We start from the raw sequence: 25,561 nt of genomic DNA on the forward strand, positions 1-25,561 counted from the left end.
TACCACTTTTTATTAATTTTCTTGCTTCGAGTGGTAGGAAGTGTTGCATAGTGTCGCATATACTGAATTGAGGTTTTTACTAGAATTTTGGGGTCCCTTAATCCGGAAGAAAGAAAGAAAAAACGGAAACGGTTTCTCGCAGCAATATACTAATTTACGTTTTCTTCAAACTTTGTTCTAAAAAAATTTTTGGCTTCATGAATTTAAATTGAAAAAGATTCTATTGAAGGTTGTGTGACGTCACATATTCCCAAGAATTATTGTTCTCTGAAAAAAAAGTAATGAAAAGTAATTCCTACATTTTTTCAGGCGGGATTTACTTTAGTTACTCACAAGACAATTACAGAATCCTGGAAGTCTATGCAGACCGTACACTTCCGGTATAAAAGATAGTCAAAATAAGAAATCGATCTGTAAAGTGGCACTTTGATTTAATTTTTCTTGAGAAACGATGAAATAAGCGTACAATGTTTAAAGAAAACAAATTCGAGAAAATCTCAAAAAACTGATGGAAGGAGTGAAGAGACTCTTCCGGTTGAACGAATTCCACCAAAACCCTATTTTCACCTCCCATGCTTGAACTAAGAATCTATGACAATTGAAATCCCGACTGTGTTTTGTTTTTGAATCATGGTGGTTACCTACACACATTAGATAATTTGTGAAAACCACTTTTTTCGTACACACTGGACCTGAAAACGAAAATGAACTGCTTTGAAAATACACTATTTGCTCTTACTGCAGTTTACATGAAAATTTGCTTAAAAGATCGTTGATGTTTCACTATTATACATGTTCAATTCTAATTAAACCATTTTTTTAACAATTCGCTTTAAACTTGGAACTTGGAAATGTTGAGGATCTTGCCGCTAGATCGCTCTGCCTTCTTTGGGCCAGAACTCGTCTCGACATAGCAAAATCCCACTCATTAACACTATCCATAAAACCCTATAAAATATATTTTATCGCAAAATATTTTAAATACTTATGATAGTGTATTATTTAGAAAATAAGCATTTTAAGTTTGATGAATATCCTTGATAAAAGTAAAACGACTCAGAATCTATTAAGTTTCATATTTCTTTATACAATTCTCGTCAAAATTTATGATTTCAAGGTTTAAGGTCCTTTATATAAAGCACCTGATAGCATCATAAATAATCTGACATGACGCTACAGAGGGGTGCATATTGCTGTGCTTTCTTGAGTGCCATCACAAATCAATTCTCTGAGAAAATTTCAAGGAATGGAACTTTGGGGTTCAGGCAAAGCTTCCAATATCTACAGAATCTAATCACTCCAATCAAAAACTTTTCATTCAATCGCTAATGTTCCTTTCTTTGTATCTAACACTACTTTGCACCGAGATCTCCTTGTTCCCTATGTTACTGAGGCTGCATAATTTAAAAAAATGGAATTAATACCTATATTGTTGATATAACTGGTACTTCCAACAATAATAGCTTTGGTGTTAGAAATATTAAACATAATACTTGGTAAGGCCAATGCACCAATTGACCACGCATCAAAATTCACTTTTCTTACATCCTGTTCTAATTCAGACAGGGGACATTGTAAGTAAATCAGTAAGTCATCTGCATAGAGGCTTATGTTTCTGTAGAGAAAGAGACCATTTTATTAAAACCCCTTTTTCGTACTCAAACATTCATTTCTGCTGAAACTCTAAATTGAAAATCTGATTGGTCGTTGTTTTTACGAGTAATGGGTAGTAATAATTTTTTTTTTTTTTAATTAAAATACTATTTTTTTATACTACATTATTTTGTTACATCCGGTGTAGGTTGTGGACGGAAGTAACGAACTCGTAGTGGGGATTGCTGATCCACGTAATTTGCCAGCGTACACAGCTAATGTAGGGCAATACCCCTCAACGTGAGGGCAATTTCCGCTTTGGTCTTTGCTCTTTCCGACGTGATGCTAGACTACTGCCTAAATACTGAAACATTAATGCTAAGCATTAAATAATGTAATTTATTACTGATATGAGCACCAACTCTAGCTCTTTTCGCAATTTACATTTATTTTCAATTTTATTGGGTCTACATTTTAATTACATTTTGGTTGGATAGCATATTTTTTTGAAAATGTTAATTTTTTATTCATTTGTCGGTGAGGGAAGGGGTCCTATATCCATTCTGGTGTTCTTCTGCTTATGAGTGTGAAATCTGCTCGATTGGAAAAATGTCTGTTCACCTGAAGAGCGACTACACAAAACAGCTTCTTCGAGATTTCTCATCCAGTCGCCAAAGGATTTAATTTCAACTTGTGTTAGGCCAATCACTTTGGTTTGGAACATTTTTTCAAGAATGAAGGATTTTAGGAAGAGAACGTCTTTTTTTCCTCAAGCGGACCCAATTTATTATGAAGGGCATGCATTACGAGTATAAAGAAGTCAGCTTCATTTTTAGTGAACATTATAGTTTAAAAGTAAAGTTATGGACGTCCAGTCCGTGAGAGTGTTTAACCTGTTCCCAGCGAGATCTGTTTTTGCGCGTGCCATACTGTGTCCACCTCTCAGTACAAGATTAATTTAATGTAGATATTGCATCAATACAAATTCTAGTGGAATTGCAAGCTGCAGACATTGTTTCACCTACCAATGCCGCCAGATGGAACACAGGACCAAAAAAACTAGGATGTATGCAAATTGGATGCACATAAAGACAAAACTGCCGGGACGCGAAACTCCCTTGTCCTGGTTAAACGTCAGCATTAATGTCCGTGTCAGGGACATTAGGCGCGATCGCAATCTAAATTTCATGCTTCGCTGCTGGAGTCCTCGAATTCACACTTCTAATTTAATTTCGGAATTGATTTCACACGCACAGAGAATATTATGTTTGATGTTCAAATACTTGTTACACTCAATTCACGTAAAATAAATACTATCTCCCAGACATCGTGATACTTTAAAACAGCCAAAGAAACAACAAATTTTTATTTTTATTCGAAAGCGCTAATAAACACCTGACTTCATGTTACAGTTCTCAGTCTATGTTTACATAATGTACTTAGATGTTCAGAGCAAATCGTAGGAGCCGAAAGAAATTATAAGTTTTAAGAAAAACTTGAAAAATCCAATAAGTAATTCAATAGAAAAAAGGTAAGTAATTGTCAGGATCAGCTTATAAGCTAAGCTTCGTTCAATTTTATTTTAATGTGTTCAGTTTAATCAAAATAAGCACATTGCGCCATTAACATCAGCACACATCTTTACGAACAAGAAGCAAGTCGATTTTTCCCTACAACTTCAAATTGGGCCCTCAGTTTTCAAGGAATTCGACGAATGTCATTTTTCGTGGTCCTCAGAGGTAAAGATTCTCACAGCAAGAAAGTTGTCCAGTTGTTTGAAAAGGTGATACATCAGTTGGCGAGGTCTTAAGAGTATGCTAGCGCAGAACTTCGATTTCCCATCATTTATATTTTGGACGGTATTGTTACAGAGAGGCGCGTAAAGGTAAGAAGTATTGTGGTACTGTGTTCACCTTCCGATCTCCAGGCCTTGGATTTTATTTAAGGATTAATTTAACTTTGTCGTAAAGTATGTTGCTAGTCACCTCCGTCCACTACCCCTGATTGGTAATTAGACGTAAAGCCCGCCTAATAGAAGAGGCGTTACTCAAGTTTTGATTCAATCCAAACCTAAGTAGTTTTTGTAACCTCAAAGGTTACAATTTTGCTGATCGTCTAAATCATGAGGCTCAAACTTCTTCTTTCACCTTTGCAATGCTCTTTACACCATTCACAAGTGTGGCTAACTCCGCAATCCCCCAAACAGTTTTAGATGAGTCAGCTTCCACAATGGTCTTTAAAGCGTCTTCTTCTATTTCCATAGATCAACTGGTACTGGAATTTTCTGCACTAACGTTGCACTGTGCTAACATTATGGGTGCCCCAAAAAGAAATAATTTTGCAAATCTTCGCCTACTTTACTCCTGGTTTGAACTTGCAACAGAAAATCGAACAAAACCGTTCCTTGGTCTGCAATGGGTGAGAACAAATAACGGTTAAGTAGAATTTGTTATAAGTTAGTCTACCAACACCACGGTTCTTCATTCAGAAAAACACAAACCCACATAATAAATAGATAACAAATGAAAATTAAAATAATTAATAAGATTAATTAAGAAATGTTTTCCTGACATACATAATAAATAAGAATATTTGTGATTGAAGAGTATTTTCTGTTCAAAGTATTTTGATATAAAGTTTATTTTAGTAAATGTTATATATATAATTTATATTTACACTTTGGAATTGTGAACAACAACCCCGCTAATGGTCTCGACCAAGTGTAATCTTTTGTATTTTGTAAAATAAAAGACTCTAATAATAAATAAATACTCCATATTTTAAAATATAAAATTACACCTCCTTAAATAGGTGTACCTTTTCAGGGAATCCCCCTCATCTTCGAGAACTGAATTTGAACAGTATTCAAATAAAATTTACGCTTTTCCTACCGTACAGTGTTTAATAGGATGGCCCTAAATTTAAATTTGCTAGAATTATGTTTCAAACGAAACTTGCAGATCTTGAAATGAGCTATTTTATGCTGCAGGTTTGAAGAAAATATTAAGAACGAAAGAAAATCTGAAATGAAAAGTCCAATCTTCAAAGTGTTACTTTCGATAAAGAAATTTGGAATGGAGTAATTACCTACACACGCACTCCGAGAGTATGTACGCGTTTAGCAGTGTCATTTTTAATGGCGGCAAGGCTTACATTGAAGAAGTAGGCAATAAAAGCGCGGAAACGCTGGCTAAAAAGCAGAGGAGGACGCCAAGATTCAGCTATCTTTCACTAAAACACAGAAGGCGTTTGTCGATTTCGCCCATGAAAAGAGAATTTAAGCTTTTTGAGGGAGCATTTTCCTCAAGAAAGCCAAACCAAACAATTTTTCCCGTCCAAAAATTATAATTAGTTATAAAATGCCTCATATCAGGTAATGGCAGAAATAGAGAATTCCTCCGTCACTTTTTTAAACTTTGTAAGATCCAGCAAGCTGTCATGGCAACGTGCGCTATTTGAGTGTAATTTTGGAAAGAGTGCTCACAGTTCAGGCGGCATTTATATATACAATTTTACAATACAGTAGTACAGTGCCCTGTAAAGAGGTACCGTTCGTGATTGGTTTAGGAAAGCCTCAAACCCCATCTTTGGTTCTCACCCTTACAGCTCTGTAGGATGTTTAGACTTTAATGCCTTAAACATCACCAAGGTAAGCCTTCATTCGCACCGAAAACACGTCTTTAACCTTCCTTTGCCTCTCCTCACCCCCTCACAGCATTCTTTTTTATCCCTCTCTCCATCTTGCGCCCCGCACAATGAAATTTATCTCCATCACACTTTATTCCCTCTACTTTTATTTTTAATTCTCCGTAAAAAATTAAATATATGCTAAAACTTCGTTAAATCTTAAAATGGAGCTTGAAGCTCCATGAAAGATTGACCCAGCATTATCATTCTGTTTTTATAATTAATTACAATTGGAAGGGAAGGTGTTGGCTCAATGATTAGCGCACTGGATATCCGCGCGGAGATAATGGTTCGAATCCAGCTGCTAGCCCTTGGATTTTTTCTTCCATGGAGCTTCTTTCAGCTCACTGTTCGGTGATGGACAGTGTTGATTCCTCCCCTTTTCATTTCCGGCAAATTCCTCTTCCTGCCTCCGATGTCTTCCGCAACCATAGGATGTTCATTGAAAAGAGACTTACTTGGTACACCCACACATGATATTAAATGAACACTCGCTACAGATACTAAAACGACTGCTAGACAACAGATCGTCATTACAAAATGAACACTTTCTTAATGCATAAGAATAAAACCGATCTGGACCGACGGCATAAAATTTTGGGATTAAACTAAATATTCTCACCTCAATCAATCCAATCACTAAAATCCAAAATCCTTCGTACAATAGTAAACGCTTCTTAATATGTATCCAATTATACTATCTACAATGACCTGAGTATTTTCTTCCTATTTCCTGATGTGAACAAACTGAGATATCAGAAATATCCCGTTCTCACACTTCAACTCTTCAGTCGGTCGCCAGCCCTCCCGAACTCTTCCAGAGAACCCTCCTAGACGGCTTGAACGCCAGTAGCCTCAAGATATCGTCTCTAGTGAATGTGCTAGTGTCAGTGAGAGAATGACTTATTAGGAAGGCAGCCACTGATAATTTCCCACCTCATTTATATATATATGTATATAATGGAACGAATGAAATACTAATTGGGAGCAGTTATAGCTTGGAATTTATTCACTGGCATTGTCAGATTGAAAAAAAAAAAATCAAATCAAGAAGTGAATTCGTAAAAAATCAGTTAAGTAAACAATTACTTGAATCTTTATTGTGGCAGTGGCAAATAGTTCACAGTATTGATTGAAAATTGTACACTCAATATGTATAATTATTTGTAATTGTAATTATCGTCTCTTCTTAACAATTATTGTTTGATTTCATTATTATAAGGATTAATTTCACTTATGATAATATTTCATTATGCATTCAGCATTGTTGAATTAGCACATATGTGTCGTTTACAAACAAATTATTGTATCAATCTTTAGACATTGCAGACTATAGTAGACTTTAAGAAATCCTTTTTATAAGTACGGTGCACTAACAGCCGAACTGGCCGATCTAAAGACTGGTTTGCTGGCCTTTATGGGCAAGGTAGAAGGCCACAAATATTGGTCCTGCCTTATCGGGCTTTTTAGGTAATATTAGTTTAATCTAGCCTAGTATAGAGGATCCAGATATTTTTTGGTTGGTGTTAGTTCTATTGTCACTGTATGCGTGTCCATGTGTGTGTGAGGTTGTCGTCCGTGACTGACCCCATACGGGTAGCTGGCCATCGCTTTTCGAGAGGGTGACCAGGGTAGATAGTGAAGAGGGGCATCATAGACCGGAAGACAGATTTGAATAGAGCTTTCCGGCCTTTAGTACAATAGATTTTTTTTTTTGTACCACTCAAACAATACTTCCGGCTTATTGCTTTTTATTACTTTTTTCTACGTATAGAATAGAATTTTTATTATAACCTAACCACTTTAACTGCAATAGTTCCAGTTGATGACCAGTCAGTCATTGAGTGTACAACATTCCGCAACATCATGTGAAAAATGATAACTGTAAAATAATGTCTGTGTGTTAGTTTTGCTTTGAAGAGTTTATTTGTTATTTTTGAGTTTTATTAGTTCTCGAGATTTGTTTTTTGAACTGTTTCTTTAAGAACTTCGATCTATTTGATTACTTCGGAAGTTCAAAAATGCAATTTCTGTTCCACAAGATGGTTCAAGCAATTACAGTCTTAACTGTACTCAAAATGTTGACCAATGGTAAAGTGTTTTTTTAGCTAAGAATAGTAATCTAAAATTAATTTAATTCTACACTGTTTTACTAAATTTATTCGAAAAAATAAAACGCATAAAAATGATAGACAAAATAGGTTTTCTGATTAAAATCAAAGTGATGAGCCCACATGAGTAAAATTCGTGTATCTAAAAATTATATAGAATGTCAATGTAAAGCAGATTTTGTAGAAAACACCATGAGCTGAAAAACATTTTCAGTCGCCGCTTTAGAAGCGCATATTTCGTCAAATTCAGAATTTATATTAACTTTCCCTTGATAAATCATCAATACCGAATTTTCGATGGAAATTTCCGTTATGAGTTACCCAGGATTCGAAAAAGTTAAAAATAAATAAATGGTCAGTGTTTTAAACACAATAACTCTTAAGGGAAAAATTGCAGAAAGTTTGAAATTTATAATTCGTTTGGATATCTCCATTGGACCCGAACTGGAGGGTTGAGGTTAAAATAGCATTTAGCGTAAGTAGCATTTAATCAAAAGTATTTTTCTCCTTTCAAATTTTGTCTGAACAATAGCTTCTCTGACTGAAATGTTCCTACTAATTGCAATGACGTAGGTCTACAAGTTTAATTAACCCATTTCTATGTACTATAAGGGGAGGATAAAATGGGTTGCTAAAGTTTCGAGTTTAAAGGACATCTTTCTACCGGAAGTAGCTCTTTCCTGAACAGATTTTCCGCTTTTTTGAGATTTTCCTGCAACTGGCCTGAAGATTTACTCTGATCTTCCTGAGTAGATTACATACACATAGATCTATAATATTCATTTTATTATTTACGAATATGTTGGTAAATTATTTTTAGGGTAATTGAGGAAAACTTTTAAATATCATTCCAGTGCACTTTACGATTTTAATAACTACAAACTGTTACAAAGAATGAATCAAATATTCAGGAGTTAAGGTGTAAATGAATGGGAATATTGCTGTGCCACCATCAAAGCCATCAAGTGTGCTTACAATTTTTGCAGTTAAATCCATGAACCCGAGAAATCCTCTGCACAAAAATGTTTAAAATAAAAGCGACTGAGTGTTTGTTTTTCGCAATTAGAGTCACCTCTGGCAAAACAGGCGATTATTTCGCTTACTTTTAAATCTGACTATTACAGGAAACTGCTGCTTCAGAAACCTATTCTGCAAAGCAGCACTTGCGGTCATCCGGAATTTCTTCTATTTCCTATTCTACCACCATTTTTAATAAGCAAAGCAGCTTTCGATACTAAACTATATCTATAATACTGTCCTCTGCTCCAATTTGGGTACATTAGTTCCGATTATTTTTTAAAATAATAATAATAAGACGAATTTTTATTTAACTTTTATTTCACTGCCTATACTAGGGTTCTAACAACCAATAAGCTGCTAACTGTCAAGTACAAATTACTCTTTCAGTCAATGTTATTTCTAAAATAGCTTTCATGTTGTTGGACACGTTCCAAAGAGGGACTTGTGTTTAAGAAATCAGCGTTCATCCCTCTCTCTTTCTCGGTTCATAGCAGACACGCTGGGCTTCTAGTGATACCTATTGGAACAAATATGCCAGTCTGTAAAAGAGGGAAATTTGCAGTGGCCGCATTTGTAGGTGAATGATTGGGTATCAGTGGTGGCCATTTGTTAATATTTGGTCTAGCTACCATTAAGATTAGTAGAGATAGACATGAGGAAGTAGGTATTGCCACTTCTAAGATCACTTGAGGGGTCGAAAGCTGTGTACTTGATTCACCTGCAAACATCTTGAAACATCATCTCTTTCACTGACTAGCTGCGTAAACAACATGCTACCTTGTAGGATTTCATTGGCTAAAGTAAGAAACAAGAAGTTTTCACTTAAAGTTTGTAATTAGTGCATTAATTTTCGTTAAAATGCGTTCATTTTACATAGAGCAACATTCCAGTAATGCATATATGTTATATATAAGGAACTGTAAAGGGACAGGGTTATTCTTTAAAGGGTTGCGGCACTTGCATCTCCCAAACCTCCACAGTGTCCTCTTATTCATCTTTAAACTTTAGTTCATGTTTTCCTGGTTAAATTTGTAATTTCAAATTAGAAATTGCATTCACAGCATCCGCATAATAACCGCGCCACGTCAACTTTCTCGTTGCTTACTTTCGACCATCTAGCACCCATCGGCATGTATTTTGACGAAATATTTCTATGCAGTGAGCCTTAAGTCTAATTCTGTTGTTTTCTGCTAGAATGTTAGTAAATAAATTGTACACTAACTAACGAATAGACCAAAAAAAATCAAAGGCAGTTTTACGAAAACAACACATAACAAAAAGCAGATTGTAATTTTCTTGATTCTAATTTATTTTTGGGAAAATTCATTGAAGGGACAATTCTGGGGCGCGTGATGGGTTTAGGCTAGTCTCAAGAACCGCCCACATTAATGTGACTTACCCACCTACAACCTGTATAACATTAAGAAAAATAAATTTATTGCTCAAATTCAGAGGTTGAATAAAATTGCTTCGGCAGTACTGTGAATATCTTTCGTAAAAATCTGGCGCTACCTAAAATACCGTTTTACTGTGAATCAATTTTCTAGTTTTTCAGTTTTTTTGAGATTTCCTTGAAAATAGCTCCAACGATGTTCTTTAAAACTTGAATTTGAACACTCTTCTAAATACAATCTATACGATTGAAACACTTCTTGCTACGAGGGGTAAGAGAGAGTATCTTTTCAAAAAAATTCAAATTTAGAAAAGTATTTAAAATTATTGTACATTATGTATGGATATACATTCAGAGTACATAATGTGTTTTTTATGTAAATTGATAAATTAAGAAATCGATTCTTGATTGTGATACTTTTTTTACTAAAGCATAGAAATTAAATTTAATAATAAAAAAGAAATGGACATATTGACAATCGATCATTTAATGTATGCATAGAATTTAAAATTTGTCATATACGTTCATTTTTTGTATTTTTTTTCTGTGTGACAAGCTTTTGGGTCAAAAACCGTTTAAGTTTTCGCTTTCCTGAGTCGATTTTTCATTTTTTTTCTTTTTTTAGTGAAAAACATTTTTTTTTTTTTAAATAAAGTGAACCCACACCACTTATTGGTATAGACCAATCACTTTTATTTCAAAAGTTTTCTCAAAAAATTTGATTTTTCCGCTAAGTTGATTGTACCACACAGAAGAATCCCTAAAGTCCATTGCTTTTAATTTTCATTATTAAAATTCGGAACTAATGTAACCAAATTGGAGCAAAGAGGACAGTTTGATAGATATAGTTTAGTATCGAGTGCTACTTTGCAGAATAGGTTTCTGAAGCAGCAGATTCCTGTAATAGTCAGATTTAAAGTAAGCGAAATAATCGCCTGTTTTGCCAGAGGTATCGTGACTCTAATTGCGAAAAACATACACTCAGTCGCTTTTAAACATTTTTGTGCAGGGGATTTCTCGGGGACATAGATTTAACTGCACACTTTAATTGTAAGCACACTTGATGGCTTTGATGGTGGCACAGCAATATTCCCATTCATTTACACCTTAACTCTGAATATTTGATTCATTCTTTGTAACAGTTTATAGTTATTGAAATCGTAAAGTGCACTTGAATGACACTAGACCTACGTCATTGCAATGAGTAGGAAAATTTCAGTTATAGGAGCTAAGAGTTCAGAAAAAATTTGAAAGGAGAAAAAACTTTTGATTAAGTGCTATTTTGTTAAGTTAAGTGCTATTAAGTGCTTACGCTAAATGCTATTTTGGCCTGAACCCTCCAGTTCAATGGAGATATCCAAACGAATTATAAATTTCAAGCTTTCTGCAATTTTTCCCTCAAGAGTTAGTGTATTTAAAACACACATATTCTAACCATTTTAAAAAGATATTTGAACTTGAATCAGCGCACCCATTTTCCAGTACATAAATATGTAAACAAATGCTATGTATTCCACAGACTATAGATAAAGAAATCCAACCCAACGTTACGGGATATACACCGATCTGTTCAAGTTTTCAAAATAAAAATGGGGAAGTAAGGGAATGGATTAGCTGAGTGTTTAGCGAATGCTGGATTCCAACGCGGAGATCACGGGTTCGAATCCAGTTTCTAGCCCTTAGATTTCCTTTTCCTAGGAGCTCCTCGCTGCTCACTGTCCGGAAGCCGGCAGTGCCCTGAAAGAAGCACTAATAACCTCAGACGTTGACGTGCCTTAGATACAAAAGTAAAAAGGATCTGAATATAAATGGATTTTTACTCACTATTTGTGATGGTGTGTGTGATTATAAGATCTCAGTTTACAGTTACGGTCATGGGACTGTCAGATCCGTCGGCGGCAGCTCTTCCATTGTCAATGAAATGAATACCTAAGAGGTCATTAGTTAGAAGTAGATGACCAAATTGTGCTGAGATCTATGTCAAATATTTTAACGGCCCATCTAATGATTTTTGTAGAAAAATCCAAGCCATTTGATTCTTTTACTGTCAAATTTACCTTCTCTGTTTTTATAGCGCAAACTTCCTGCAATCAAGGATTGGGTAGAGTAATGTATGAAAGACTACCGGATCAGCAGTTGCAAGGATTCGACGATGATGTGGTAAGTAGCTGAACTGTTGTTACTAATATCACATTAGAAGTTGAGAGTCAGGAAAATGGTGAATGAAGTTCATTTATGGTTCTGAGACTGTTCTATTGAAGGCTATCTGAGGGAGAGTAAATTTTGATTTTATTTAGTCTTTAGGTTTAGAGACTTTCATTTCAAAACAGTTCATTTTATAAAATTCATTTTTATTCAACAGAGTTTTAAATCAGCGTTGTTATTTATGTTTAATAGAATTTTAAATTAGGGTTTTTTTTTAAAAAAAAAAATTAAATAAAACAGCTGAGAAGAAGTAAAGAGAGAGATATGACTTTGGAGCCAGCGGAAAATGAAAAATCCGGAAAAATCTGTTCTAACCAGAATAAAAACATTAATTCTTTAGTAGCTAAGGGCACAGGTCCCGTCCCTTTTCTAATCTTAATCTTAACCAAGAATCTCTTTGTTTTTCAGGTCAGAGACACAGCACCACCATTCCGAGTTCTTGAACAATGTCAAGAACTTTGCCTACGAGATCGTACAGCTACCAACAATTTGGTCAGAGCTTGTACTTCGTTCGATTTCCAACCAGGCAGTCGAATTGCATCTTTTTCCGGCACTGTAGAATACGAAGAGTCGACTTGTTATCTGACCAGAGAGCAGGCTCATCCCGAAGGAATCGGCAATCTAGTATTAGTGCCTAACAGCGTACACTATACGGAAGTTTGTCTATCGTGTAAGTAATATGGAATCTAAACAAAAATGGCCGTGATTCTAACTAGAAATATAGACAATCATTTTCTATAGATAGAGTTATAACTCGTATTAACAAATTACTCTTCCTTAGTGGTGGAGTGCACCCAACATATTTGTTTGATTAAGTATGTAGTATATTAAGGAAGAGCAATATTAAGTTTAGTTTTTTGGCAGCAAGTCGTATTGAACGGGAATGTCCGAGTAGGCACTACGTCTTCGAAAGACATGCCAGGAAAAAGTTGAAGTTAGCTGTCTCTGATATCAAGGAAGTGATCGCAGCAAACCGAACAGATTGTGAAGATAGGTAAACCAAGTCTTCTTTAACGACACTTCACGTTATGTTTACGATTATTATTAATTTTATTATTTTTCAGATGTCTAAATGAATTTAATTTTGTATGTCGTTCGGCTACATATGACGCAACAGCTAGGACCTGTTGGCTTAGCCGATACACAAGGCGTTCACATCCGCAGCTTCTGGAAGACGATCCAAATTCAGACTATCTGGAGAATACATGTCTTAACGGTAAGCTCCTGGAACTCAACCAGTTTTCGGATTATTGGAGATTGACTAAACACTCTTGTCTGTAACAGCCAGTGAATTTGGTCTCAATTTTCTCATAAATTGTGACCGACCATATAATATAATCTATAGTAATGTGAGCTCATAACTAATAAACTCAACATTTCTGAGTTAAACTGAACTCGGTCTTGAGGGAGTTAACACATTGAAAGCACATTGAATATACATTAGTAATGACAGAGTATTTTATTTCTTAGCTGATCGACGATGTGATGGGCCTATAATATTTGTAAAAGAAGAGAACAAGCGCCTTGGCGGCCCATTTGAAGTTGATATATACACAAATCTAACACTAGTCGAATGCCAGGCGCAATGTCTACGAGCAGAAAAGTTAGTACCTACTTATCTACCAGCTTAAACTGAACAAAATTTAACGCTTTATAACTTAGTTTCTGTAGTATTTATATTGATTAGTAGCTATCAAATGGCTTATTTAAGAATTTAACATGTCCTTGTAAAAATAACGCGTTTTATTTCACACTAGCCCATTCAGCAGAAGCTACTTATAGAATGATGTAGATTACTGTTTCTGTATTCTTCAAGAATTTGTCAGTCTTGTATTAAACACAAAATCATGTGAAAAAAAATTTAATATATGTTACGTTCATTATATACTATAACTTCAGATCAGTTTGTTCTTTAATCCAAGATATGAACAACGAAATTTTTATGAACACTCGAGAGCATTTTCAGATATCTTCAATTATTGGCAAATATTTCATTTAGTAGTTTCTCTATTTTACAAGAGACTAAATTGTAGCAAATTTAATGCACTAAAATGTTGATTCTGTACAATTTTATGGCAGTAATTTCAAGTTTTTTAATTTTTTGTAGATATTTTTGCCGTTCAATTGAATACGATGAGCAAATCCGCAGGTGTATAATTTTTGAAGAGGATTCTTTGTCGCAAAAGGATGATTTGCGAATTAGCAGCAGTCCCACGCATGATCTCTATGATTTAGTATGCTTGGATAGTCGTAAGTGTTGAATCATTTTCCGTATTCTGGGATTATTAAAATCAAACTGATGACAGTCTTTTTATTTTATTAAATTTTACAGCTAAAGGCAGTGAATTTTCGGACAATTCCGGAACATCGCATCTGTTTGCTGATGGACGCAGGCCAGATACAGCCTTTCAAAGATATCGTAACAGCCGGCTGGGTGGGGAATTCCATTCGGAGATTACTGGACGTAGTCTCAGCGAATGCCTAGACGAATGTCTCCGTCAAGCTTCATTTCAATGTCGATCCGCCGTCTATTCGGATCGATTTCGCATTTGCCGTCTGAGTCGATTCAATCAGCGTGACGGACATCGGATTATCTACGACGCGGATTATGACTATTACGAAAATTTGATGAGTTAGTAACAATAATAAGATAGTAATGACACATTGCCACATTAGTTTATATTGTATTAGTTTTACTTTAAGATCTAGTGCTCACACTCTGCACAAAATCTAGAGACAGAGAAAACAAAACTAATTAGTATCATTAAAGTGGCGGCCGTCATTAAATTAAATGTAAATCGGCCTCATTAAATAATAAACAAGAATGGATTGATTGGTATTGTCTACTGGTAGGAGAAAAGTATTTCGTCTTTTGAAAACTTATAGAAAAACTACTTCAGAAATAATAAAAAAACTATACCTAACTGAAAAAAGTAACTCTACTAATCTCTGCAGTTTGAAGCGTAGGGAGTTTTTCCAAATTAATTTCCAATAAAATTATTATTATTATCTAGACCCTAGAGAAACCTGCAGAATGTAGTTTTGAAACTATTTCTGCTTCTGTAAAACAAAAAACACACATTGGGTAATTTCACGGAGTAGGACATCAATGTGCTTTTTAATTTCCAGATTACTATCTGGAAGGTGACGTAGCAGGATCAGCACCACACTATCGTCCGGACCCGCTAGGACAAGATACGTCTTACCATGGACAAGGCAGACCTCACTTGCCACCGGGTAAGATTTACAAGTGTTATGTCGCAATTGCTAATGTACAAGTGCACCACTAATTGAAACTGCCCACTAATCAGTTGTATAAAGGTTTGCTGTCAGAAAACTTCAAAAAGAAGCGTACTGTTGAAAAAATCCAACTCTGTCCATTTTGCCCTTTTTTCCACTGTAATCTAGAATGTATATCAACAGGAACGTGAGATACAGAGTTAACTCTGATATTAAGTGGAACTAAGCATGCTTCTAGTATGAACATATCGACAACTTATATTTGGGTAGCCCTCTTCTTCTTGACCTTCAGCTTCTAAAACAAATTAAGTTAGCACTGTCTTTACTCCATTATACTCGTATATGTCTATTTTGCATTAGGGGTACTAAGCATGCTTGGTACCCAAAATTATCATTATGAACAGATCTACCAATGTAGTATTAATGGAAACGAAAGCATGTCTTTAATGTAGGATGTTCAGCACAATTTACAGATCTACTTCATCAACGGTGTACATTTTTTTTAATATACCATAGGCGGACATTACGGTGGTGGCAATGCCATTGGTGGCCTGGGTTCTGGAGGCGCCTTCTACCCCGGCACTGCTGGAGGCCACTTCCCCATCCCTGGAGAACCTCCAGGATATTGGGGCCCACTTCCCGGACATCCACCGCCTCCGGATCATCCTTACGGTCGGTACATGAAGAGTTTGTATCCGATTTTTGTAGTCTATTCTCTTAAATCGAGACCCAGAAACTCGTTCTGGAGGATTTATTGACAAAGAAATCATCCCTCTTCGCTTTCCATTTGCAGGAGGACCAGGTAGCGCTTTTGCTGGCAATAATCTGATCGGCGCTGGATCTGCAGCTGGCCCTGGATCAGGACCCTTTTTCGGCCCACATCTACCAGGAGACGGCAAGCCTTTTATATCTAGGTGTGATGAATCGGATACATTTAAACAGGTTAGTTATAGTCAAAGCAAATGAGCCAAGGTTGACGGTTAGTTTGTCAAGCCTTGGTTCTAACCAAACAATAGTGAATCTATTCTAGAATCCTCGCCATAAAAATAAACTAAAAAGATCCCAATTATTGTCATCATTAGCTTTGGTACAAGTTTTAAACGTTATAATTACAACAAAAATTAAAATACATATATTATTATGCTCTATTGAGCATGGCAAGAGCGGTCAGTTTGAGTTCGGTGCAGATTAGAAAATATGGATGGTTTCAGTCTCAACTAACGGTTGTAATCGTACAACTTTCAACACTTCTGTATGAAGGGCTAGTTCGGCTTCTTTCTAAAGTATCTTTTTAAAATAATTTATGTACTTATAACCAGCTAAAGATTTATTGAAGTATGAAGAATATCTGCCGGTCGGAAGTACCAGTTTCCTGATTTGACTTTTAGTTCTTAGAGCTTTTTGGATGTTAACTGCTTATCTTGTTCAAATTTTAAGTCACAAGAAACTAGGGCAGCTAAGAATCATGCAAGTCAAATTATAAATATAAAGCGAGTTTGTTTTATCTTGAGAGAAAAGGGCTTCGTTGTCAAAAACCTCCGCATTGCCTTCATCAGATTTTTGTCATGATTATGATGTAATAAATGTTTAACCCCCTTAAGTTCCTTCTGCTCTACTTGAAAATTCGGCCCGGTTTAGGGAAAGGGTCATTTAGTGTTTGTTATTAGGTATTTTTACCCTCAATTTGCTTTGCCAGTCTGATCCCTTTCTCCATTGCGTTGCTTTTACTAATGATTGCTGCTTTTGCTATGTTCTAGGTTGGAATCCGGCTTCGCGCAAGACGTCAATTTGTCCGTAGATTTCTGTCCGTACCATCGTTAAGTATCTGCGAGAAAGCTTGTATGGAAACCCATGAGTTCATCTGCAGGTCTTTCAATTTCAAGTAAGTTAAGTTTTGATTTCAATAAAGCTACAACTCATTTGAAACCCAGAAAGGGTTTTATACAACAGAGGTTATGATTGTGTGTGTGTGTATCTTTCGGAGATAGTCTATAACATCTAACATATAAACCGGGAAAATTCGAGGGTTTTTTTCAAAGCAGGAAGTAACGATTCCTACCTATGTACCTATAATTGAAAAGATCAAGCAGCGAACTAGTTATTAAAAAGCAACAGTTTTTTAAAGATAATTTTTAATAACTTTTTAGTTACTGCGGCACAAGACTAATCAGGGCCCCATACATTACATTGAGATTAAAACAAGCTTACCAAACTCTCAGATAGCTCTTTCCTCTGTTTAACAGACCTGTTGAACCTTATTATTTAGACCATTGCTGTCGAACCTCGCCCCTTGTACAAGAGGGCTAGTAAGATTGCATCGAATAGTTTTCTAACATGAAGTGCTATATCGCTCTTGGAACATCTAGGTTCAAGCGCAATAACGAATTCCTGTCTACGAGCAACTCTCCGCGCAAAGGAGGTTACAGTCAACCATTTCTCATCCTAACAGCTGCTAATTAACAAAGAAGATATTATTCCATTAAAAAGAAAAAGCAGTAACAAAATTTAAGTTTTGCTCAGATGTTCGCAAAACCTACGCTCTCTGGAAATCCTCTTCATTGGAGACATTATCTCATATGATCTTATCTGCTGGTTTTATCAGTTTTTGCTTTTGTTTTTTTTTATTATTTAAATAAACAAAATAGAGAAAGGAAATCTTTAGCTAATTAAATTGTGCATAATGCCCTTTCGCTAAAGATTCTCTAAAAATGTTTTTTCCATCAAGTCACCCATTATATAGAATTATTTTTCTCTAAATCTAAGGAGTCAACAATAGACCAATGTATTTTTTTGTTTTGCGTTTTGCTCAATTTGTAGGCACGGAAGTGCCACATGATTCTAGATACCCTTTATACTGTTATTCTCTTGGCATTCTACATTAAATAGAATGTAGATGTTTATCTCGGCCACAACTTAAGAATGATAAAAATTCGCGAACGAGGATCATGTTCCCTAACAGCCTAGGATTGCGGTCTACCACTCTCATCTACTCTTTGCATCGAGTGATTAGAACAGGCAGCTCGTTCAACCCTAGCAATCTTTCTTTTTGAATTTGTTTCCTAATTTTTCCTCTGTTGGCTACTTCTCCATCAACAAAAACCTTTTTTTTTAGCTGATATAATGTAACAATATCCAACTTCTTACTGGCAGAAAATTAGTATTTTGGAGTCACTTCTGTAGGGGTTTGAAAACCCTCTGCCGAAACTTAATGGAATCCTGTTTTGCAGAGCTTCACCAGCTGCCGCATTTACTCCTCAAAAAGAGAACTGCGAGCTGAGCGACCATGATACCAGAGATTTGAACTTGAACAACCCTTCATTCTTCGAGACTACGGGCGATTATGACTTCTACGAGAGATCGCCTGGACGATCTAATCTTGCTGATTGTTTAGATGGTAAGATTTTCGCTAGAAATAATCTTCTTCATTTGTTGCAATAAAGCTGGAAATGCTGGCCACATGAGTGGAATGTTGTAAGCCATTTTTATTTATCTATTTAATTTTTTAGCCCCTCAGAAGATGAAGTAATAAAATCGCGCAGATTTTTAATGTCAGTTTTCATTGACAGGTGAAGGATTGAGTTATCCTGAACCAGAAAAATTGGTTTTTCCAAGTTAGTCTGAGTTTATTTACTGCGCTAATGAATACATCCTAATCACTCAGATTGATAGAAAATTGGTTTTTCCAAGTTAGTCTGAGTTTATTTACTGCGCTAATGAATACATCCCAATCACTCAGATTGATAGAAAATTGGTTTTTCCAAGTTAGTCTGAGTTTATTTACTGCGCTAATGAATACATCCTAATCACTCAGATTGATAGAAAATTGGTTTTTCCAAGTTAGTCTGAGTTTATTTACTGCGCTAATGAATACATCCTAATCACTCAGATTGATAGAAAATTGGTTTTTCCAAGTTAGTCTGAGTTTATTTACTGCGCTAATGAATACATTCTAATCACTCAGATTGATAGAAAATTTAGGTTTCACCATTGGGGTCCAAGCGCAGCATTTGTTGATTTCTCTGATACATATTGCAGTGAACCAAGTGTGCAGTGAGGACGGCATGGAATTCACTTTGCGAACACCTGAGCCATTTATAGGCAGAATCTACACCTATGGATATTATGATAGATGTTTCTACAGAGGAAATGGTGGTACGGCCAATGTATTGCGGATCAGCGGAGCACAAGGATATCCAGACTGCGGTACGCAAAGGGTAAGTAGACTGCACGTTTTTTCAATCAATCAATCAATCAATATTTTGTTAGCGCCAGAGAGAATGCATCTTTCCGGCTAAGAGTTAAAGCTGGTCTCCAAACATAGTAAAATATAATCGTGATTTAATCATAAGAAATTACAAAGAACAAAAAAATAAAAGCAATTACCTATGAGTAAAATAACAACTAGCTTAAAACAATTTTTTTCAAAAAAATAAATAAAACACATTTCTACTCTCCAACAGTTTCTTTCAACATTTTTTGGATATAAATTTCTTATCATTGTCAGCGATAACTTTTTTAGTTTTATTGGGGTACTGGGAGAAGCTGCGACATCATGCTTCCTTTAACAATATAATTTATCAGAGTCAACCTATACTTATTGAAGCAACTAATGTTTTAGTGAAAAATTATAAGTTTCCAAAAGAAAGTTATCCAGGTATTCATGTTCTGTTACAGTATGGCGATGTGATGACTAATATAGTTGTGGTACAGTTTAGTGATTTCGTCCAAACTGGACGCGATAAACGCTACAATCTCACTTGTCTTCTGCGGGGACCAGGTGAAGCTGTGGTCACATCGAGTTACATGACGGCAAAGTAAGTCTTATTTTAGTTTTGTACTTCAAAAATCAATTAATTAACATTTAGTTTATAAAGAAACCAAAAGCATACAGAACTGTATTCAAAGATGGGCTAATGATGGACTAAAGAATTATGTTATAAGAGAATTAGCTTCGAAAGCGTCGGATGGAAACTGGAAGCATAGAAGATAGGAGATAAAACAATTCGGGACAAGCGCAGAAAAAAAGGTTTTGCGACCCCTCCGTTAATGAGTGATGCTCTCCGACAAAGAAGCCGGCAGAAGCTCTTTCTCTCACTCACAAAAAAGACTCCATTTGTAATAGACGGTGTTTTCAATCATTTCTTTAAATAAAAAATCAGAATTTTTAGTAGCGCTCTTGAACTTTAAATGATTTGTAAAACTGATGACAAGTTTTCTAGCTGTGATCAGTCTGTTATCTTTTTTTGTCTAAAAAGTGGCGATAGAAATGTTACTTTCAATCTTGTATCAATTTCCTTGATTAGTGTGGTTACAAAATTATATTCTTGAAAATAATTGACAGAATGCTATCATTGGCTAATAATGATGGTATTATTGAAGAATTTCAGGCACATTATTCCATGATTTGTCATATATTTACCTTAGTAAAAATAGCAAACTAAAGCGATTTTAGTGAATATAGTTAAACTGAAGCTATCAGTTTAAGAGGCCCTTCTCATTAGTTTTTCCTCCGCATTGTTGATCGTTATTCTCTAATTTTTAAATTCCATAAGTAAGAGCTGCGATCAGAAATTATTTGTCCAATCAGTGAACAGTATCAGACACGGTAGCTTCAGTGTAATGTTGCAATAAACAATAAAGAAAGAAACGGCGAGTTCGAAACGTAAGTGAAACACTTCGTTCTTTTGGTGATATCGGATGCCAGCTTAATATGATGTGTGTCATTTTATGTTTTTTATTTTACAGTTCTGGAAGTCCAATACCCATAGAATATCTCCCAGCAGAGAACTCACTGAGCTCCAGAGTGCGCCTGTTGATCCTGTTCCAAGGCCGTCCTACCAACACAATCGCTGTAGGAGATCCACTTACCTTCCGTCTAGAAGCGCAGGATGGTTACAATTATGCTACTGACATATTTGCTACAAATGTCATAGCGAGAGATCCATATTCTGGCAGATCTGTGCAATTGATCGATAGATTTGGGTAAGTGAGACCTTATAAAGTCTTGAGACAAAGCTTATGGGAAAATTTAGCAGTGCATCTAAATTTTATGTTCTATAACTTGTCTTCTACGCACATTAACATGAAATCTATTTATGGCTTTACGATCTGTAAGATACGTATGTAAGTTATTCCAGCAAATTTAGCAGTGTCCTCATTGGCAGCTAGCAAACTTAATGCTTTATAATTTTGTTTCCCATTAGTTTTAACGTAGAATCGTATTTAACTAGTAGCAAAGTACAAGTTATTTATTTAGAAGCTAAAGCTTACATTTTGGTAATTGAGTCATTTAGGAAATGATACTAGCAAAATATAGTAGAAATAAGTGCTTCACATTCTAGGTTCTGTACAATTATTGTACAGTTTCTGTGCAATCGTGGAATTAGTATTACAATATTCCTAACTTCATTTTTGTGAGTTAAGAGTCTTTTTTTTTAAAGTTTATCAAGCAACGAAACTATACTAATTTCACAAAGTATCAAATTTCCTTCTTTTTCAATTTTTTTTTTTCAATATTCTCATTTATATATATTAATATCGTATAAAATGAGATGAAATAAAATTTTAAATACAAAATAGGGAGAAAGTGAATGAAGGTGAACCGAGAGATGAAGAGACTATGGGCGAATGAAGTTCTGTGATACTCCACAACCTGCAAATTATTTATAAAAATTACAGTGCTCATTGTATTTTTTTGCTATCGTATGATAATGAAGAAGATTAAGGGTGTATGAGCTTAAGGTTAGAATTACGTATAAATGATGTAGCTTGCTTTTATGAAGACAAGAACCTCCCTTCGAAATCTTACTTAGAACTTATCCCTTTAATGAAAAAGGAACATAATTGTAGCTAGATCTATGCGGCACAATATAAAGATATTTTGATTTACAGTTGCCCAGTAGACAACTATGTATTCCCTGGTTTGGATAGATCTCGAGAAGGGGATGGTCTCGAAGCGAGATTCAATGCGTTTAAAATACCGGAATCAAATTTTCTAGTTTTTGAAGCAACCGTACGTACTTGCCGTGAAGGTTGTACACCAGTGAGTAAACATTAATTATTGTTCTTGATTTTTTAGACAATTAGTATTTTGTTGAGTTTCGCGACATGCTTTCGACTCTGTTGTGATTCTGTGTTTTACAGGCATATTGTACAGGACATTCAGGTAAGAGTGAACCATCTTTGGGCAGGAAGCGCAGGGAAACTCAGGATAATGAGAAAAGCACGGTGCAAGAGTTCCCCAAAAGTGTGCTACCACCGTTGAACGAGTCTGAGTCTACAAATGAGGAACATGTTCGAGAAATGATTGAGGTAAATTTAACTTATGGTCCCAAGAAGAACGAGTTTACTAACTAAATCTCTAAAGAATTAATGAACAATCCGTTTATGGAACCTTGCCTGAATTGCACTTATATCCTTTATAAAATTACTTGTGGAACCTCTAATAAAATTCTTACACACACATACACACAAAAGTGACGATATACTGCCGTCTAAAGCGTGTGAACTCTTTTATAAATAAACTCTACCAGGCTTGACAAATATTGCTGAAGCTGGAGTAAGCGCAATCGTGACTCAACATATGAAATATACCAATACTACGTATACTTAAACAATACACTTATATTTACTTCAGGAGTCATAGTGCTACAGTCACAAATCATACATAAACTCGAATCCCGATCAGTAAAACAAGGCCGCCTTTGGATTCATGGATCTGAACCAAGTCCGCTACAATTACTGATTCCAAAAACTCGATCGCCGATTTCGAAATGAGTTTTTAACAGTTGGACCTACATTAATTAAAACAAATTAATTAAAGTTCAATTTTCAATTCAAATTTTCAAATTCAAAATCAAAGAGAGACATAAAGGTTTGAAATTTGAACAACTTAAAAAAACATCCAAAATTTAACCTTCTATATCTAAATAACTACTGTCCCTAAAACATTCCTATGTATACCAGTTATAAAGCAGCCTTTTCTCTACAATTCGGTAAATATTTCACTAAAATCTGATCAATACGAAACGAGTTATAAAGGTTTGAAATTTTACCGATTTAAAAAACCTCCAAAATTTAACCTCCTGTATCACATTCACTATTACCACTAGAACATTGCTATTTATGCCAGCTATAGAGCTAAGTATTCTATACAATTTGGTAAAGAATTCAGTAAAATCGGATCAATAGGAAACGAGTTATTAAGGTTGAAATTTAAAGGAATTGCAACACCACCAAATTTTAACCTTCTATATCTCATTAACTATTGTCACTAGAACATTGCGATTTGTATCAGTTATAGAGCTATGTATTCTATACAATTTGGTAAAGAATTCAGTAAAATCGGATTAATAGGAAACGAGTTATTAAGGTTTGAAATTTGAAGGAATTGCAACACCACCAAATTTTAACCTTCTATATCTCTTTACCTCTTATCACTAAAACATTGCTATTTATACCAGTTGACGTTTTTCTACAATTCGGTAAAGAATTCATTTAAATCGGAACCTTACCTTAGTTGATTAGTACAATTTACAATACTTCCAAAATTTAACCTTCTATTTCTCAATAACTTTCATCACTAAAACATTGCTATAAAAATTACAGATATAAAGGAGGATTTGTTTTATATTATAAAGAAAATTGGCGAATTTGAACTTTTATAGTAAAAGAGAAAAAAATTATGAAATTTCGGTGTTTTTCAACAGTTTTTTAGTGCAATTTCTGACCATCAACCCTTGTACAACTGCCCTACTAGACAGTTTCAATAACTATGCTGTTTGATGAATCTTGCTGGTACTGCACTTAACACTTTTTGAAGGGTTTTCTTCCCATGAATTTGTTCTCAGTTTCCCAACAAAACTGAAAGAGTTAACTTTTGTAGGTTTTTGAATCCAGATATGAAATGCCACAACAACAGAGAGTAGAGACTATTGACGGCTCCGTGTGCCTGACCAATCGAGAATACTACAGTTTGATTCTGGCGTTATCGCTATTATTTGTGTTAATCGTTTTTATAATATTGTATGGAACGATTTCTTATAGGTAAGTGAGGAGCAATTTTTATAATGGTAATTTTGATGCCCTCAAAATTTATTAATTTTATTTTTGCAGGAGAAATTGGAAAGTAATTAAGAAAAATATAGTCACAGATCAAGCGTCCCATAAATTCTCAGATAGAAACACCAACGCGTTTTCTGTATTTATGCCTTCTACATCTAGCAAATCATTTTTGAGCGCAAGGTAAGTACAAGGCAACTGAAGATAGGTTCAAGCATATCCTTAACACTTAAAGAAGGCCAGGTACTTGCTCTGGGCGTTGTACTCCCACGGCAAATTTCCATTCTTTCTGTAGTTACCTGGAGCTCTAGCATTGCACAGACAAAATTATTATACCAGTTCTTTTTTTCGGCTTCCAGGACACCAAAATGCATGATAGACACACCAAAATCTATAGCATCATTCCATCAAAATCCAAATGTACGCCATTTTGAAGATCCAAGCGAACCAATATATACAGATCCATCTCTGTTTGAACGTTCCAGAAGCCTAAGAAGTATTGCTGTTTTACAGGAAGAGAATCTATCCAAAGATGTTTGACACAGAATTCAAAAATGTATGGCTTCCCATAAAAATCCATATGCTAAGCGAAGAAAGGGGCTCTGAAAAAAAAGAAAAGGATTTTTGCTACATTTCACAGATCCGTAACACACGTGGGCATTGTTAAGTGTGTGTGCATTTTGGATCTAGTTTTATGAACATGTATAGCTTAGTTTTATTTTTATTTTGCTTATCTTAAGCTTTGATTCCTGAAAGTAAATACAATTCGTAAATTCTATGCAGGTCGTTTAAACTTAGCATCAACCAGCTTATTTGATTTGAAGACCCTTACTTTCCTTTGTAAATAAACTTGGGCCACATTATTCTCCAAGAAAACCAAATTAATACACAGTGGAAGAGCAAAAAAAAAACTGAATTTTTGATTGCTTCTTGAATTCATTGAGGAAAACATTTTTTGTTTTTTTTTTTCTCTCTCTGAAGTTTTTGCATGGTAATTTGCATCGTAAAGAACATTTTAAATTGCTGTTTCATAAAGTTGAAGAGAACTATATCTTCCAACATCCATAACGAGAAGGCAAGGATCTGCCTTGTTAATTATTTGTCTACAAGAAAATACATTACTATTTACAAATAAACAAACGAAAACCTCAGTAATCCGGCCGGCATATGAGTTACAGTTCATGAAATCTTTGGAAATTCTGAAATCAAATGGATCATCCCAAAATAATAAAATTTTAGTAACTTTACTAAT

General features: G+C 35.0%; 1 protein-coding gene across 2 annotated transcripts; it reads left to right on the forward strand.

Annotated features, from left to right (window-relative positions):
* The first annotated feature begins 7,082 nt into the window (after positions 1–7,082).
* nompA (no mechanoreceptor potential A) lies at positions 7,083–25,084 on the forward strand. Of its 2 annotated transcripts, none has more exons than XM_074138686.1 (21): positions 7,083–7,371; positions 11,879–11,964; positions 12,418–12,679; positions 12,874–13,003; positions 13,074–13,225; positions 13,480–13,612; positions 14,117–14,259; positions 14,342–14,641; positions 15,139–15,246; positions 15,766–15,936; positions 16,043–16,191; positions 17,007–17,131; positions 18,477–18,643; positions 19,285–19,463; positions 19,924–20,063; positions 20,995–21,231; positions 22,141–22,291; positions 22,393–22,560; positions 24,134–24,294; positions 24,364–24,492; positions 24,669–25,084. In XM_074138686.1, exons 1-21 carry the CDS (start codon positions 7,302–7,304, stop codon positions 24,847–24,849), a joined length of 3,342 nt encoding a protein of 1,113 aa, XP_073994787.1. In that variant the 5' UTR covers positions 7,083–7,301; the 3' UTR covers positions 24,850–25,084. The 2 variants fall into 2 exon arrangements, with proteins under 2 accessions (XP_073994787.1, XP_073994788.1); XM_074138687.1 differs by having other exon boundaries at positions 15,766–15,921.
* The last annotated feature ends 477 nt before the right edge of the window (positions 25,085–25,561 follow it).

This window comes from Rhodnius prolixus, unplaced genomic scaffold (genome assembly GCF_049639745.1).
Source record: "Rhodnius prolixus isolate KJV_2025 unplaced genomic scaffold, Rpr scaffold_11, whole genome shotgun sequence".
NCBI lineage: Eukaryota > Metazoa > Arthropoda > Insecta > Hemiptera > Reduviidae > Rhodnius > Rhodnius prolixus.

Coding starts and splice junctions, on each gene's coding strand:
- nompA (XM_074138686.1), top strand. CDS start 7,302: ATGCAATTTCTGTTCCACAAGATGGTTCAAGCAATTACAGTCTTAACT. Junction 20,064..20,994: donor TCGAGTTACATGACGGCAAA/GTAAGTCTTATT, acceptor TTTATTTTACAG/TTCTGGAAGTCCAATACCCA. Junction 21,232..22,140: donor CAATTGATCGATAGATTTGG/GTAAGTGAGACC, acceptor TTTGATTTACAG/TTGCCCAGTAGACAACTATG.